Genomic DNA, 18,330 nt, shown 5'->3' with positions numbered 1-18,330 from the left:
AAAAGTTGGAAGCATTTCCACTGAGGTCTGGTACCAGACAGGGATGCCCACTCTCATCACTGCTATTCAACATAGTTCTGGAAGTATTAGCCAGAGCTTTAGGCAAGAAAAAGAAATTAAAGGGATACATTTTTTTTTTATTTTTTCAAAAAGCAAGCTCTTCGTTTGGCTGATCTTTTGTAATTTTTTTTGGATTTTATCCTGTTGATTTCTTCTCTAATTTTAATTATTTCTCTTCTCTTCCAATAGTTTGGGTCTGGTTTGCTGCAGTTTTTCTAGATCCTTGAGATGCATTGAAAGCTCATCTATGTGGTGCCTTTCCAATTTCTTGATGTAGGCAACTATTGCTATAAACTTTCCTCTTAACACTGCTTTTGCTGTATTCCATAAGTTTTGTTATGTTGTGTTGTTATCATTTACTTGGATTTTTCTTTTGATTTCTTCTATGACCCAGTGTTCATACAGTAGCATATTGTTCAGTCTCCATGTGTTTGCATATGCTCTAGGGATTCCTGAGTTGCTAATTTCCAGCTTCATTCCACTGTTGTCTAAGAAGCTGCATGGTATGATTGTAATTCTTTTGAATTTGCTGAGACTTGCTTTATGGCCTAGTAAGTGGTCAATCTTAGAGTGGGTTCCATGTACTGCTAAGAAGAATGTAAATTTAAGTGTAGGATTAAAAGTTCTGTAGATATCTGTTAGATCCATTTGGGCTGTAGTGTCGATTAAATCTGCTGTTTCCTTGTTGATCTTCTGTCCAGTTGATCTGTCTATTTCTGAGAGTGGAGTATTGAAGTCCCCCAGTACTATTGTATTGGAGTCTAAGTCTCCCTATATGTCCCTTAACATATCTTTTAAATAATCTGGTGCCCTATAATTAGGTGCATATACATTTATAATAGTTACATCTTCCTGTTGAATTGATCCCTTAATCATTATATAGTGCCCCTCTTTGTCTCTCCTAACAGATTTTGTGTTAAAGTTTATTTTGTCTGATTTTAAGATGGCTATATCCGCTCTTTTTGGGTTTCTGTTGGCATGGAATATCTTTTTCCAACCTTTCACTTTCAGTCTTCATGCATCTTTGTTGGAAAGATGTGTTTCTTGTAAGCAGCAAATAGATGGGTTTTGTTACTTAATCCATTCAGCTAGTCTGTGTCTTTTAACTGGAGAGATGTTAAATATTAGAGAGCAGACATTCTTAGCATTTATTTAAATCTTTTCAGATTGCGTATTACTTTGGAAAATAATAACCATGTTATCAGTGATTTGCCCTTTTTTAAAGATTTATTCATTTATTTGAAAGGCTGAGGAGGCAGAGAGAGAGAGAGAGAGAGAGAGAGATTTTGAGATCTTCCATACACTGGTTCACTCCCCAAATGACCACAACAGCCAGAGCTGGGCCCATCTGAAGCCAGAAGCAGGAGCTTCCTCCTGGTTTCCCACACGGGTGCAGGGGCCCAAGGACCTGGGCCATCTTCCACTGCTTTCCCAGTCCATAGCAGAGAGCTGGATTAGAAATAGAGCAGATGGGATTCGAACCGGTGCCCAAATGGGAAACTGGCACTGCAGGTGGCAGCTTTACCCACCATGCCACAGTGCCAGCCTAAGTGATTTGCTCGGTTTTTTTTTTTTTTTTTTTGACAGGCAGAGTGGACAGTGAGAGAGAGAGAGACAGAGAGAAAGATCTTCCTTTGCCGTTGGTTCACCCTCCAATGGCCGCCGCGGCTGGCGCGCTGCGGCCGGCGCACCGCACTGATCCGATGGCAGGAGCCAGGTGCTTCTCCTGGTCTTCCATGGGGTGCAGGGCCCAAGGACTTGGCCCATCCTCCACTGCACTCCCTGGCCACAGCAGAGAGCTGGCCTGGAAGAGGGGCAACCGGGACAGAATCCGGCACCCCGACCAGGACTAGAACCCAGTGTGCTGGCGCCGCAGGGTGGAGGATTAGCCTAGTGAGCCGCGGCGCCGGCAGTGATTTGCTCTTAAATGCTTTATTTTCCTGTGATGGTGCTTGGTTATATATTTATGTAAGTACAATCAAGTGGAATGAAGGATAGCCTTCTATGCATTTGATAAAATGTGTTTCTTCAATCTTCATTAATTTATTTATCTGTTTATTTGTTGAAGATTTTGTTCAGAACTATTAAGGGTGGGTTACTCTTAGAAAGTTGTCAAGGGGCTATCTTGGAAGTACTAGGCAAAAGAGTTGTTCCCAAATAAAGAGAAAGAGTTGCTATTCTCACATTGTTTTAGTGGCATCAAGGAATTATCACGACTACTTTTTTTTTTTATAAATACTTCAGACTGTTTAGCTTTCAGCTAAGAAGGATGAAAATAGTCTTCTTTAGTCCTCATAGATATGATTAGCAAAATACATAGAAGATAGTCATTCCTCCCGGCTCCCAGCTTCCTGTTGTGAGCACATACCTTCCTCAGAAACACTATGACCTGAATGTTAGAGGTGGCTGAACTGACTTACCACTGTGCTGCTCTGTTAGTAGGGCCTCATACTCATTTCACCCACATGTGGTCATTCCTCTGTATGATTTTTATTATTAGGATTGGGAGTCTGATCCTGGGAAAAGCAGAAATCATGAGATTAAAAATAACTATTTATAGCTCCATGTATAACCGATTGTAAAGCTAACATTTCATTAAATGTTCATGAAAAATACATGATTTGTAAAGACTCAATAGGAGTTATTTAATTATAAAAATGCTGTTAAAACTATTTGAGAATATGTGACAACAGATTTACTCCTAAGTCTCCTTTGCTTTAGAGAATAGGTAAAGAATCTGTTTTCTGGGATTGTTTGTAATTCAGGAGTTTATGAGTGTTCCAAATCAGCCAAATCATTACCCCTGTCTGCTCTTAGTCTTCTTAGCAGGATGCCATGAACCTTAAACAGAATAGGTTCTGCCAGAATGGTACAATGGGAGCTTGACCTAGACTTACTAGTTGGACTCTCCACGTGGGCAGTAGGGGTCCTGGGGCTAGCTAGGTTACCTTTATGCAGCTTCTCTAGGAAACTGCGGTACACAGATACTCCCTGTATGTCTCTGGCACAAGATTTGGTTTACAGCATTTCCCAGGTGTATTTGTCCATGGAACCCATCTTCCCCTCCAACACTTTGTCCCCCAATTTTTACTTCATAAGAATGGGCTTTGAAGTCAAATTGATCCAACATTTTGATTTCAAGTTCACAATTCTTTTACTTTCTCAAGCGAAGAATTTTACCTCTGACTTGCAGTTTCTTCAGAGATGAAATACCTATTGTGAGGATTACATGCAGTTTGCTAAAAAAATTTTTTTTGAAACAATTACTGATACACAAAAGATGTTCATTATGAGGCTGCTGTTGCTGCTATGGCAAGCTGAGAGGTATAAGAGCTCTATCTCCCATCAACATCATTTCTCTGAGCTTCAACCTTAGATTTTCAGTGCTTGTTTTCCACTTACCTACTTGTCCCTCAGAGACCTCAAATTTAGCATACCTTCCTGAACTTTATATCTTCCTCATCTGAAACTGCCACATCCCATCAACTGCTAAATATGGTCAGCTGTGTCTCTTAAATATAACCCATATCTGTCCACTGCTTTTCCAAAACTGCATCATGGCTTGCCTGGTTGGAATATGTTTCCAACCTTACTTCTACACTGCAGACCAAGTGGTACTTGTAAAAAGATCTTGCTCCTTCTTGGATTAAAGCTTCAGGACCTCTCTTGAGTGGGATTTTTCAAACTTGTTAATAAGCCTAACACAAATTTAGCTACATTGTAAAAATTCAGATACCCTCCAGAATCCTACCTGTGTTTTAGAGTATCAAGAGTATCTGGAGTATCTACAGTTTAAGCTGCCAGGTGTTCCTAATGATAACTAAGTTTGAAGAATCCTCATAAGTCCACACTGTGTTGCATGACAAGGCTGACAGTTATTGAACTATCCAATGCCCTCTAAATTCATGCTCAAAACTTTCTCCTTGAGACAAGCTAGATATGAATCATGAAGCACTTGGCATTCTCTCTTCTGGAATCTCATTCACCTCATCCCTAAATACACTTTCCAAAATGGCAAAAGCCTAGCAATATTTTAAGAACCTATTCCAGTACCTCCTTTAGGAAGCCTACCCTTGTCCCAATAGTTTGCCCCTTATTGTGCAATTAGAGTTTTTACATTGTGTTGCGATTTTTGGTTTTTGTAATCATATTTCTGTATCCTCAGATATATCTCAGTTTCTGAAAAGTGATAGAATATTTGTTGAGAGAGCAAAAGGGAGGGAGAAAGTCTAGAAAGAACCTTTGAATTGTACACTGAAGTATCTGAGGAACAGAAGGTGGTAAGTAAGTATGATTCCTGCATCCCATCATCATCCCCCAGTTCCCTATGTCTGACTCAACCAAAATAATTCTGGTTTTTAATTTTTCATATTTTGATGAAAGTATAACTTTTTATTGAAAAGCAAAGGAATGTTGATGACCTTATACCATCAAATTCTAGAGAACTTTGGGGAAACTCTACAAGACCTTGGTACAGGCAAAGACTTCTTGGCAAAGACCCCAAAGGACAGGTAATCAAAACCCAAATTGACAAAGGGGATTACATCAAGCTGAGAAGCTTCTACACTACAAAAGAAACACTCAGCAAAGTGAAGAGGCAACCAACAGAATGGAACTGATAAAGGGTTAACATCCAGAATCTATAAAGAGCTCAAGAAATTCAACAACGACAAAACAAACAATCCAGTTAAGAAATGGGCAAAGGACTTGAACAGGTATTTTTTAAGAGAAGAAATTCAGATGGCCAACAGACACTTGAAAAAATGTTCAAGATCACTAACCATCAAGGAAATGTAAATCAAAACCACAATGAGGTTTCACCAAACCCTATTTAGAATGACTCATACAGAAATCAGCATACAACAAATGTTGGTGGGGATATCGGGGAAATGGTACCCTAATCCACTGTTGGTGGGAATGTAAACTGGTGCAGCTACTGTGGAAGACAGTATGGAGATACCTCAGAAATCTGGATATAGACCTACCATATGATCTTAACCATCCCACTCCTGGGAATGTACCTAAAGGAAATAAAATCAGCTTATGAAAGAGTGGTCTGTACCCCCATGTTCATTGCAGCTCAATTCACAGTAGCAAAGATGTGCAGTCAACCCAGGTGTCTATCAACTGATGACTGGGTAAAGAAATTATGGTGTATATACACTATGGATTACTACCCAGCTGTATTAAAAAAAAATCCTGTTTTTTGCAACAAAATCAATGCAACTGGACTCCATTATACTTAGTGAAATAAGCCATTCCCCAAAAGACAAATACCATATGGTCTCTCTGATTTGAGATAACTAATAGAGTACCTAAAATGTAATGTATTAGAGTGAAATGGACGTTTTGATAGTCAATGATTTTTTACAGCCCTTTCCTCTTCTGTTGAGGAACAGTGTTTTTTTTTTTTTTTTTCATCATACCCTTTGTTGAATTCTTTTATTTAATGTAGGGTTAACCTTACAAGAATTAAGTAAACTAAAAGTAGACCTTTGTAAAAATTAAGAGTGGAAATGGAAGAGGGAGGAGGAAGAAGGGTTTAGAGCAAGGGCAGGAAGGAGGGTAGGATGAGAAGTATCACTGCGTTCCTAAATCTGTGTTTATGAAATACATGAAACTTGTATAACAAATAAAATTTTTAAAATGAATTTAGAAACCACAGCACTGGACCCTAGTTTAACTTTATGAAACCCCTTTGTGCTTTAAATGAAGTAGGAAAACTTGAAGAACTTGAAGAACAAAGCCAAATGAGTCTACCTGTGAGGGAATCTTAGAGATGTCTTAGTCTGTTGAGTTGTACAGTGTAGTACAGCTTTGAGGCTACTTGCTTGTTTTCAAGTACCTGGAAGATTATGAGAAAGATGGCATCTATCTCCACAGAGATCCAAATGAGAAGCATAAAGATTAAATTGAAAGAGTTGGAAAATTCTTCTGAATTTATTTGAGGACACTGTTTATATTTCCAAAACAGAGTCTTTAAGAAGTATCCTCTCTGAAGAATGAGACTATCTCTGCCTTAGTACCTCACAGGCTGGCACCTCATTGGCAGTCATCATTTACTGAGGGGGATGCCACCCATTGAAAAGTGTGTGAAATGCAGTGCTATCCAAGAATACAACTCCTGTGAAAGCAAGTGATTTTAAAATTAAGATACCATTAGACTTGTCACAAATTCAAAGTATGGAATTCATTTGTAAGAACATGCTCAATAATATAAAATTAGTATAACTTTATATGCCATATGTCTATAGTCCATCCTTATAAAGACAACTAAATATGGAGCAGTTCACTTACAACATGTCTTCAGAAAAGTAGGAGTATTAACATCCTTTCTCTTGAAGTAGATTAGAGAATGACTTCGGAGAGTTTCTCACTCATATTACTTAAGAGAGTGTCCTGTTGCTCTCATGTAGAGACATGTTTGTAATTTCTCATTGATAAATTTATTTGGCTCTTTGGCTACAGTTTCTTTTACCTCTTTGGGGAATATGAGTTGTTGCTATAGCTGTAGCTGGTAAATGCTCTAAATCAGCATTTATCAAACAATTCCTGAAGACTCAGTTGTGTTACATAATAAGGTTGTTGGGCCAAGTATCACTTGTCCCATTTGATAGTTAAAACACATACTAACATTTTAGGTCTCTCAGAAATCCTGTAGGGGAGAAACCTATCTAACTGTTTAATGGAATATTAATGTATTGGAATGCTTCTTTTGCAAAACAGCTTTTGCCAAATCATGAGAAAATTAGATATTTATTTGTCTTCAAATAATTTAAATTCAAATAATTTAAAATAGCATTTATTTATCACACTCATTGGAGATGCTACCAAAACAAGAAATAATTAGGTGTATGACTAAAGCCTGTGAAATGAAAAACCGTCATTTTCACCTTACAAATTATCAAGAAATCCAGAAACTAGAAGCATGAAAGGCACCAGAAAATGTGAAGCTCATGTGGATAATGTGAAAATTAACCTTTGGGGCCTCCTTCCATTACCGAAGAGAAAGAGAGATGAAGTTCTTTGGGTCTCATAGGGCCAACAACCTGGTTTACCTAAGAAATTTGCCTCATCTACCCTTTTATTTTTGGTTCAGAGATTGTGTAACCCCTCCAAATAGTACCCCTCTTTGTGAGCAGCTCCAAATGGCATTCCATTCTTTTTAAAGATTGATTGATCGATTTGAAAAACAGCGAGGAAGAGACAGAGAGATGGAGAGATAAATCTTCCATCAGCTAGTTCATTCCGCAAATTGCTGAAACAACCAGAGCTGGGCCAAGCTGAATCTAGGAATCAGGAGCTTCTGGGTATCACACATGGATGGTCCAGGCACTTGGACCATCCTCTGCTGCTTTCCCAGGCACATTAGCAGGGAGCTGGATTGGAAGTGGAGCATCCAGGATACAAACCAGCGCCCATATGGGATGCCAGTGACATGGGCAGTGGCTTAACTTGCTATACAATGTCAGCCCCAGCTGTTTACTTTTTTAAGATTTATTTATTTATTTATTTGAAGGAGTTACACAGAGAGGAGAGACAGAGAGACAGGAAGAGAGAGACAGAGAGAGAAGTCTTCCATCCGTTGGTTCACTCCCCAATTGACCACAACAGCCAGAGCTGTGCTGATCCGAAGCCAGGAGCCAGGAGCTTCTCCCTGATCTCCCACGAGGGTGTAGGGACCCAAGGACTTGGGCCATCTGCCACTGCTTTCCCAGGACACAGCAAAGAGTTGGATTGGAAGTGGAGTAGCCGGGTCTTGAACCAGCACCCATATGGGATGCTGGCACTGCAGGCAGTGGCTTTACCCACTGTGTCACAGCGCCAGTCCCCAATTGTTTACTCTTGAATGAGTCAGAGGATGGTAATTTGATACTAAGAACAGTTACATGAACTTCCAAAGAGTGCAGAAGTAATAATGGATTCTCCTGAAAAGATAGAAACTTTCTAAAATTACTCTTGCATTCATATAATCCATGAAGATTATTAACAAGTTAACAGCTCATTGTGTGACTATTACATTCATGGTAAACATATTATTTAGGATATATCAACTACTGTAATGAACAGAAAAAAATAATGGCTCAAACACAATAGAAGTGTATTTCTTGTTTGCATTATAGCCCTGTGTTGGTGAATTTGCAGTTAGTAAGGTAGTTCTTACCCATAGTCATTCAGAGACCAAGCCTAGTATATACTTGATTGTTGATATGAATACATGGCCTCAAGTTTGTAGAATGGATCATCTGTACTAGTATTCAGAAGAGGAAAAAACATCAAATAAATATATACAGGCTAAGCTTAGAAGTTATTCATATCACTTCCATTCATTCACATTTCAGTGTCTAAAACTCAAGTCATCAGGCCACATTCAACTATGGGGACTAAGGGAGGAGGGGATGGCAGCTATGAAGTGTAGTCTTGCTGGATACCCAAGAAGAAACAAACAAAACTTGAGTGAGCAGCTGGAAGAACATTGGTCACAATATACTTGATGCTTTTCAGTACTTGGACACAAAGTTAGAAGGTTTATTTGTACTGACCATCTTGTTTTCTCCTTTTGGGCCCATGGATAGTTTTTGCATAGTGTGCTAATGGTGGTGTCCATCCAGTTTATGGTGATACTCATCAGCAAGCTTCCACATATCACACAGCAGTTCTTGACAGAAATTTCCACCTTCATTCATTCAACATTTATTGATCACATATTGTAGGTGAGACTCTTGAAACTACTAAAGATAAACCAGTGATCAAATGTCATTGCCATTAGAAAGCTTATTTTTATATTTAAGAGAAAGTAAACAAAGAAAATAATTCATTTGTGTCAAGTTCTAAAAAGAAGGAGTATAAGAAAGAAGTATTCAGTACTTATGTAACAAAAACAAAACCATAGGCATCAGAATACCAGATTTCAAGACATACTACAGAGCAGTTATTATCAAGACAACCTGTTACTGATTAAAAAAAAATACATGTAGGCCAATGGAACAGAATAAAAACCCTGTAAATTAATCCACTCATCTACAACTAATCTTTCAGAAACAAGCTAAAATAAATCCCTGTGGAAAGGACATTATCTTCAACAAATGGTGCTGGTAAAATTGAACCTACACATGCAGAAGTACAAAACGAGACTCACCTTACACCTTATTACAAAAGTCAATCAAAATGGATCAAGGATCTAAATCTACTACCTGATACCATCAAACTACTAGAGGAAAATTTCAGGGAAGCTCTGTGAGACACTGGCATATGCAAATACTTCTTGGAAAAGACTGCAGGAGCACAGATAATGAAAGCAAACAGACAAATGGGATTGCATCAAGCTGTGAAGCTACTGCACTACAAAGGAAACACCAAACAAAATGATGAGTCAGTGGACAGAATGGGAGAAACTATTTAAAAGCTATGCAACTGAGAATTAGTTAATTCTCAGTTTATTAATGTTTATAAATTAATGTCCAAGAAAGAGCTCAAGAAACTCATCAACAGCAAAACAAACTATCTTGTTAAGAATTGGACAAAGGTCATGAACAGACATTTTTCAAAATATAAGATTAAAATGGCCAACAGACACATGAAAAAAATGCTCAGGATCACTAGCCATCAGGGAAATGCAAATCAAAATCACAGTGAGATTTCACTTCACCCAAGTTGAAATGGCTATCACCCAAAAATCAAAAAAACAATAAATACTGATGAGGGTGTGGAGGAAAAGGTACTCTAATACACTGTTGATGGGAATGTCAACTAGTGTAACCAATATGGAAGACAGGGTGGAGATTCCCCAGAGATCTGAAAATTGATCTACCATATGACCCAGCCCTCCCACTCCTGGAAAATGAAATCAGCACATGGAATAGTTATTTGTACCCCTATGTTTATTACAGCTCAATTCACAATAGCTAAGATATGGAATCAACCCAGATGTCCAATCAAGTGATGACTAGATAAAGAAAATGTGATATATACACTTTGTTTTTGTTTTTTAATCTTTTATTTAATGAATATAAATTTCCAAAGTACGACTCATGGGTTACAATGGCTTCCCCCCCCATACCGTCCCTCCCACCAACAACCCTCCCCTTTCCCACTCCCTCTCCCCTTCCATAGAAAATGTGATATATACACTTTGGAATACTGCTCATCCATAAGAGACTGAACCTCCTGCCCTTTTCAACAAAACAGATGCAATTGGAAACCATTATGTTTAGTGAAATAAAGCAGTCTCACAAAGAAAAATATCATGTTTTCTCAGTTATGGGGCAGTTAATACAGCATATAGAGTCACAGGAGTTATCGCACTCATTGCTGTGTTTGTACTGTCCATGCCACTCCATGGCTTGTCTCTTCTTTCTGTAGAATTTCTACTGCAAACTCTCCAATCTTGCCTGGGAATGCACTTCTTCTTTTCTTCTTTTATCTTCCCATGATCAAAATCAGCATATCTTTTTCTATTCAGCCATCTGAGAATCAGCCTTTCTTTAATAATCATTCGTAAAAGAGTGGTCTAAAGTAACTTCTTCAGTTCATACCTCACACTGTCATCTTTCTCTTCCATTACACTAAAATGATCTTTTAAGAGTCACCAGTGATCTCTGTTCTGATGTCTGGTGGACACAATAGTTTTGTTCTTATCTCATGTTAATCTGAATGGCCTTGGACTTTGTTGACCCATCTCTATCTCTTATAACTGTCTTCTCTTCACTAAAGCAGTATTTCATAATTTTTAGTTTTCTTCTTTTTTTTTCTTTATCCCTATGTATCTACCTTGCTAGTTCTTTTGTCTGTTTCTTAAATATCAGTGTCCCTGAGGTCTCTGACTATAGTACTACTTCTCACTCAGTACACATTCTTTGCTTATTCCCATTTAGCCTCAAGGCTGAAGAATCTTAAGTTTATGTGTGATCCAGATCTTTTGAGATTAATTTCTGTGGATCTTAAGTTGCATGAAGGAAAAGTACCTGTATACTCATATATCTTGTTCATATTTGCATTGCCATGTATCACACAGATTTTAATAACTGTTGACTAACAGAACAAATAAATACAGACCAAACTAACCAAATAGTGCAGTTTTTTATTGTATCTTACAATTCTCATATAATATTTTAATATCAGTCCTTTTTCTGATATTCCATGTATTCATTGAGTGTACATCTTAGGGCATAAGGAAAGTGAGTTTTTAAGAATCACATATTTTGTCCCTTAGCTCAGTTTTTCTGTTAGGATTGATAACATAAACCTTAGGATGAAGAGATGGGAATAAGAGTCTGGGTAGGGACAGGAAGGGAGTAGGAGCAAGGAAACATTTCTCCAAATGTTGCAAACACTGTTTCTGGGGTTATTAAATCCAATAATTTCCTTCAAGAATTATGTATATTATTTGAGGGATAAAATATTTAGTGGCTCTGTTGAATTCTGATAGCTACTTTAGCCATAATGTTTCTCTTTGAGTTTTTCTCAAAATTTTTAAATAAGTCATTGTAACATTGTTTTCTTAGCCCCAAAATTATTTTCAAGAGTCATTGAAAGAGGTAAATTGGATAATGTTGATTCTTTTGGATCTAGTATGATGAATATTTTTATGATAGTTTGCTCACATCAAAGACTACATATAAATGCTTGTTTATATACGGTTTAACATCATCCCAGGGAATTTGTGAGTATTTGGGAAAAATACAAGACATAGTCCTCATTGCTGCCTTCAGGGAGCAGCACACATCTTCCAAGAGGTAAGACACATACAGCCACAACCGTCAAGTAAACAGCAGCACCTATCCTGCAGTTTGAAGTGTTCATTGTATGTTGCTTAGCACAAAACATAAGTGTCTTGCCATGTGCTTTTGGCCTTGCCTATCATTGCAAGGTGCTGTAAGTGTTTAGGGTTTCTCTATAAAAACCCTTTTTATTTTTTCTGAAGCATACAATTCCTTACATTTCTGTCTCTTCTACATTTCAGTGAGCGTTTTCTGGTGAGACTGAACAAGAATGGTGGGCCAAGGAACCCAGAGAAGATAGAACGAATGTGTGCCCTTTTTACAGTATGTACAAATTCTCTTTCCATTCTTTGCTGCTGACTCTAACTAGAGGCCTGCTATGTTGATATGGTTACCCTGGAAATGAACATTTATTATTTCCCCACACACTGGGGAGAATAGTACTTGATTTATGTTTCTATTAGGTTTTAATAAAACATTTATAGAAAACTGAAATTAGTTATAGTTTTTAAATGAATTTTCTTATTAAAGAAATATAGTCAAGTAGCTTTTGCTGATACAGATTTTATAAACTTATTTCATATAATAGTCAAAATCTGACAAACATCTTTCTTAATATTCTTATTCAAGGCCACTGGGACTTTCTCTGATGTATAAGTGTAGGTTCTTTGAAGGCATCCAACAGATTACAACCTAGCAGTCTCAGTAAGTCCATAGAAAGAGAAGTAAACTAAATAGTTCTCTTTTAAACACCAACCCAACAGATGGGTTTTTTCTGCTATGATCTGAACTTGAGTTTTTTCTGAGTAACCATCCTGTTGTTCAGGGCCTCATCAGTTTGGAGAAGACTTTGTGATCTACTTAATTAAAAGTGTAGAACTTCATAATGTCACATTGCCTCATGTATTTTCCAAGTTGATTCTGATATTTGTTGCCAGTTTAAAACCGGCGGGGTCGGCACTGTGGTGTAGTGGGTAAAGCTGCCACCTGCAGTGCTGGTATCCCATATGGGTGCCAGTTCAAGTCCCAGCAGATCCATTTCTGATACAGCTCCCTGCTGTGGCCTGGGAAAGCAGTAGAAGTTGACCCAAGTCCTTGGGCCCCTGCACCTGCATAGGAGACCTGGAGGAAGCTCCTGGCTCCTGGCTTCGGATCGACTCAGCTGTAACCATTGCCACCATCTGCAGAGTGAACCAGCCAATGGAAGACTTCTCTCTCTCTGTGTCTCTAACTATCTCTAACTCTGTCTTTCAAATAAATAAAATGAATCTTTAAAATGAAACAAATTCAGCTTTATTTATTTGATGATGAAGAAACCAGGACTGTATCACAGTTTTCTTTTTTTATTTTTCATTAAAAATTTTGATAGAATTAGAAATTGTGTTGATTGGATACAATGTGATTTTTTTGGAAAATGTGTACATTGTGTAATAATGTTCAATAAGGGTATATTTATCCTTTTCAACCATTTACTGTTTCTTTCTAGTAAAAACATCCAAAATTCTATCTTTTTTATAAATAATAGTACAGTGACATGATCTATATTCACCTTACTGTCCAATAGAATCCCAGAACATTTTATTCTCATGTAGCTATAACCTAGTACTTGTCAATCAACTTTTTCCTGACCTTCTCACCCTTTTCCCTCCCCAGTGTGTCACAAGTTTAACCAGTTTTGACTAGCATAGATTCTTTGGTGTGTTTCAGTGATAACTGAGATACAATAAAACTCACTGAGTGCAGGGAAGTGTGATAGTCTGACATTGCCGTGTAGACAGTCAGAGACTGTCATACGTAGTTTGTAATTGACGGTTGACAGTAATGTTTCTTAAAGCATAAAGTGTGCCACTTAAAGGCAAATAATACTTACCTGGAGATCTGGTATGTTACTTTCTCTGAAAAATAAAACTGCATTTGTTCAGTTGGCTTTTCAATTAATTTACTACAATTTAGCGTTTCAAAACATTACATAATGTTACTGCAGAATCAGACATTACTTTCACAGAGATTTTATTGGAAATGCTCCAGATGTACAAAAAGATATATAAATCTGGTTAAGTTAAAATGTTTTGTTCATCTGTGAGCTCAGAATTCAAGGCTTAAGAGATAATGCAAGAAGAAGAAGTAGTTGATTAAGGGCATTAAGATGGTTTAGTCTGGAAAGATCAATACTGTCTAATCAGAAAAGAACAATGGAAAGAATCCAAGTTGTAGTTGGGATTTAAGTTAGACTGTTGGGTGAGAACTTCTGACGTGAGAACACGTGAACACTGAAGTGGTTCTTTGAGTCCTCCTTTCTGAAATAAATTAGAAATAAATGATATACTCATTTGTCTAGTATAGAATGTCTCAGTAACTGTAGGAGGTTTTCCTTGATCCTGATTCTTTGATATCATCTGGTAAAGCAGCAATAGAAATTGTTGATGCCTTATTCTTTCAGTTTCTTGAGCAGAACTATGTGTGGGTGAATCCTTGAATCCTTGAATATGATGAGCGCAGTCATCGTTTCTTGAAAAATGAACTTAATTATGATGGTATTTTAATATAATTACAGTAAATCAAAATTTTCATTTAGGATTTTAATTACCTATGAGCCAGAGGCCAAAGTTATAGCTCCAGGATTATAAATCAAAGACACACATAGCATTCTTGGTGTGTTCTTGTTCTGGAACATGCTCATTCTGCCAATGCACTGCTTCCAGAGTTCCCTCTGCAGTACAGCCTGGAGTTTTATAAAAGTCCCAGTGAGATTTGAGGAATTTTTACTAAGCACATAAGATTTCTGAACAAGATGATATGATTCAGGATTTTCATGTTTTCTTTAAACTATATGTAATACTTTTGGTGGGACCTGTTTTCTCATTATATGAAGACCTTCTGAGAGTTAAAGCAGTTCTCCAGATTAAAATGTATCCTACAAGGTCTCTAAGTAGTTGCAAGAAGATGCAGCAATAACTGTGGTCAATGCCAGCTGTTAGCCTTTCTGAGCATCAGGAAAAGAGAACTGTACCAACGGAGTAGTTTGCAGGATTATTTAGGAGGCTTCAGAGTCATATTAAACTCACATAATCCATGGCACAACCCTATTCCCTGTGAAGCCAATTTTTTATTATTTTTTTTAGATTTTAGGGTTTCCCATGAAAGAAGAATTTTATCTAAAAAGGAAGTGTTTCGTACATACATGAAGTTCCAGTACAATGAGGATTTTGCTGACTTTCATGATTAACAATGACTGTTTACATATGTGTAAGAATGTGTGTATTTTCGCATTACCAGATATCCAGTACCTTAAACACAATGCTTGGCAAATACTAAGGTCTCAATAATGATTTGTTACAGAAATAAGGGAATACATGCCTATTTGCTATTATAATTGGGTGACAAAGTCAGAGAATGAACTTCTGCTGTTTTCACTGAATTAGTTTGCTTTGCATTTTATTCCTTTATGCTGTTCCACATTCTGACAGATGTCTTAGACTTTAGAATTGAACGTATTACGTGATAACATCATTTATGAAAATATTTCTTTCCATCCGAAGATTAAGCATGAATAAATTGGCTTTGTTTTATATTTGTAAATCCCTTTATCTCTATAGAAAAGAAAAGCCCAGACCCAGAGAAATAAATTAAATTTTCCATCTTTGATTTGGAATATTAGTAAGTAAATCTAAGATGCTGGGCCCTGAATTGCTGCCCTCACTCACCTCTCCACCACCACACAGTTGGTGACCAGCTTCCTCATTATGTAGGACTAGAGAGTTTGGTCTAGTGAGCAAATCTAATTCCTGCCAGGCAGTCACCCTCAAACCTTGCTCACTAGATGAATGGTGGGTGTATCACTCCTCTTCCTGTCTTTGTTTTAATATGTTTTATGAGTATTTGAACGTGGATAGCTATATTTGGTGCTTATTCTTAAGCAGCATACATTTAATAACCCTATAAGAACAGTGTTTATGTACTTTGATTTAATAAAATATTTTTGTATTGAAATTACATGGAAATCACAGATAATAATTTTGCTGAAAATATTTTCTTGCACTAATTATCTTAATTTTATTGACCTCAGATAAACACTAGTGAGAATTCTGGATACCATGTATACTATCTTCAAAAAGAACCCCTACCCAGCCACATGAAAAACACCAGCAGTTGGATCCTTTCCTTTTATTCACTGAGCCTGAGTCAAAGAAGAAATCCCTTTATTTGTCAGCCCATCTGATTAGTGTCTGGTCATCTTTAGTAACTGGATAGAATTGTCTAGATATATTAGACTATGGATTAGCACAATCTAGGCTATGTAGAAAAAGCCGTTTCGGTTTGAAATTTGTCAAACATTTTTGTGCCCATCAGTAATAGACATATTTCAATCTCAAAAGGGACTAAAAGTGGTACCCTGTTTTTCAATTTGTTATTTAGTACACAACTTAATAAATGTCAAACTATTGTGCTATTTTGAGAATTTTATTTTAAATTCAAGAGATTAGTGAAATAGAGCTAGAAATATCCTTTTTCAATATCAGAGGAAATTTTCTTTTTTTTCCAGTGTTTTTTTTAAACTTTTATTTAATGAATATAAATTTCCAAAGTACAGATTATGGATTACAATGGCTTCCCCCCCATAACGTCCCTTCAACCCGCAACCCTCCCCTTATCCACTCCCTCTCCCCTTCCATTCACATCAAGATTCTTTTTCGATTCTCTTTATATACAAAAGATCAGTTTAGCATACATTAAGTAAAGATTTCAACAGTTTGCTCCCATACAGAAACATAAAGTGAAAAATAATGTTTGAGTACTAGTTATAGCATTAAATCTCAATGTACAGCACACTAAGGACAAAGATCCTACATGAGGAGTAAGTGCACAGTGACTCGTGTTGTTGACTTAACAAATTGACACTCTTGTTTATGGCATCAGTAATCACCCTAGGCTCTTGTCATGAGCTGCCAAGGCTATGGAAGCCCCCTGAGTTCACTGACTCTGATCATATTCAGACAAGGCCATAGTCAAAGTGGAAGTTCTCTCCTCCCTTCAGAGAAAGGTACCTCCTTCTTTGATGACCTGTTCTTTCCACTGGGATCTCACCCGTGGAGATCTTTCATTTAGGTGTTTGTTTGTTTGTTTGTTTTTGTTGTTGTTTTGTGTGTGTGTGTTTTTTTTTTTTTTTTTGCCAGAGTGTCTTGGCTTTCTTTTTTTTTTTTTTAACTTTTATTTAATGAATATAAATTTCCAAAGTACGACTTATGGATTACAATGGCTTCCCCCCCATACCGTCCCTCCCACCCACAACCCTCCCCCCTCCCACTCCCTCTCCCCTTCCATTCACATCAAGATTCATTTTCGATTATCTTAATATACAAAGATCAGCTTAGTATACATTAAGTAAAGATTTCAACAGTTTGCTCCCACACAGAAACATAAAGTGAAAAATAATAGATGATTTTTTTAATGATGATGAAATCAGATCAGACCTATTGTCATGTTTAATCCCAGTGAGAGTCAAGTTGGGAATTGATAATTTCTTCTTCTCCTTCTCCTTCTCCTCCTTCTCCTTCTCCTCCTTCTCCTTCTCCTTCTCCTTCTTCTTTTTTTTTTTTTACAGAAGATCAGTTTAGTATGCATTAAGTAAAGATTTCAACAGTTTGCACCCACATAGAAACACAAAGTGAAATATATTTTTTGAGTACTCGTTATAGCATTAAATCTCAATGTACAGCACATTAAGGACAGAGATCCTACATGAGGAGTAAGTGCACAGTGACTCCTGTTGTTGACTTTACCAATTGACACTCCTGTCTATGGCATCAGTAATCTCCCTATGCTCCAGTCATGAGTTTCCAAGGCTATGGAAGCCCTCTGAGTTCTCCGACTCTTATCTTGTTTAGACAAGGTCATAGTCAAAGTGGAGGTTCTCTCCTCCCTTCAGAGAAAGGTACCTCCTTCTTTGAAGACCTGTTCTTTCCACTGGGATCTCACTCACAGAGATCTTTTTGCCGGAGTGTCTTGGCTTTCCATGCCTGAAATACTCTCATGGGCTTTTCAGCCAGATCCGAATGCCTTTAGGGCTGATTCTGAGGCCAGAGTGCTGTTTAGGACATCCGCCATTCTATGAGTCTGCTGAGTATCTCGCTTCCCATGTTGGATCACTCTCCCCTTTATTTATTCTATCGGTTAGTGTTAGCAGGTACTAGACTTGTTTATGTGTTCCCTTTGACTCTTAGTCCTTTCATTATGATCAATTGTGAACTGAAATTGATCACTTGGACTGGTGAGATGACATTGGTACATGCCACCTTGATGGGATTAAATTGGAATCCCCTGGTATGTTTCTAACTCTACCATTTGGGGTAAGTCAGCTTGTGCATGTCCCAAATTATACATCTCTTCCCTCTCTTATTCCCACTCTTATGTTTAACAGGGATCACATTTCAGTTAATTTTCCACACTTAAGAATAACTGTGTATTAATTACAGAATTAAACCAGTCATATTAAGTAGAACAGACATAAAAACTAGCTAAGAGGGATAATGTATTAAGTTGTTCATTAACA

At 37.3% G+C, this 18,330-nt stretch overlaps 1 protein-coding gene across 15 annotated transcripts in view; it reads left to right on the top strand.

The window, feature by feature from the left end:
- Window positions 1-18,330, top strand: part of DOCK3 (dedicator of cytokinesis 3) — a 506,159-nt gene that overhangs the window by 302,628 nt on the left and 185,201 nt on the right. For all 15 annotated transcript variants that reach the window (XM_051852375.2, XM_051852373.2, XM_051852369.2 and 12 more), the window contains one exon: window positions 12,023-12,104. In XM_051852375.2, coding sequence (XP_051708335.1) covers window positions 12,023-12,104 — 82 coding nt within the window. The remainder of the gene's footprint in view (window positions 1-12,022; window positions 12,105-18,330) is intronic.

The sequence above is a fragment of the Oryctolagus cuniculus genome, chromosome 10 (assembly GCF_964237555.1).
Source record: "Oryctolagus cuniculus chromosome 10, mOryCun1.1, whole genome shotgun sequence".
NCBI classification, from domain to species: Eukaryota; Metazoa; Chordata; class Mammalia; order Lagomorpha; family Leporidae; genus Oryctolagus; species Oryctolagus cuniculus.
The sequence above is the reverse complement of the archived record's forward strand: the minus strand, read 5'-3'. Positions and strand labels throughout refer to the sequence as shown.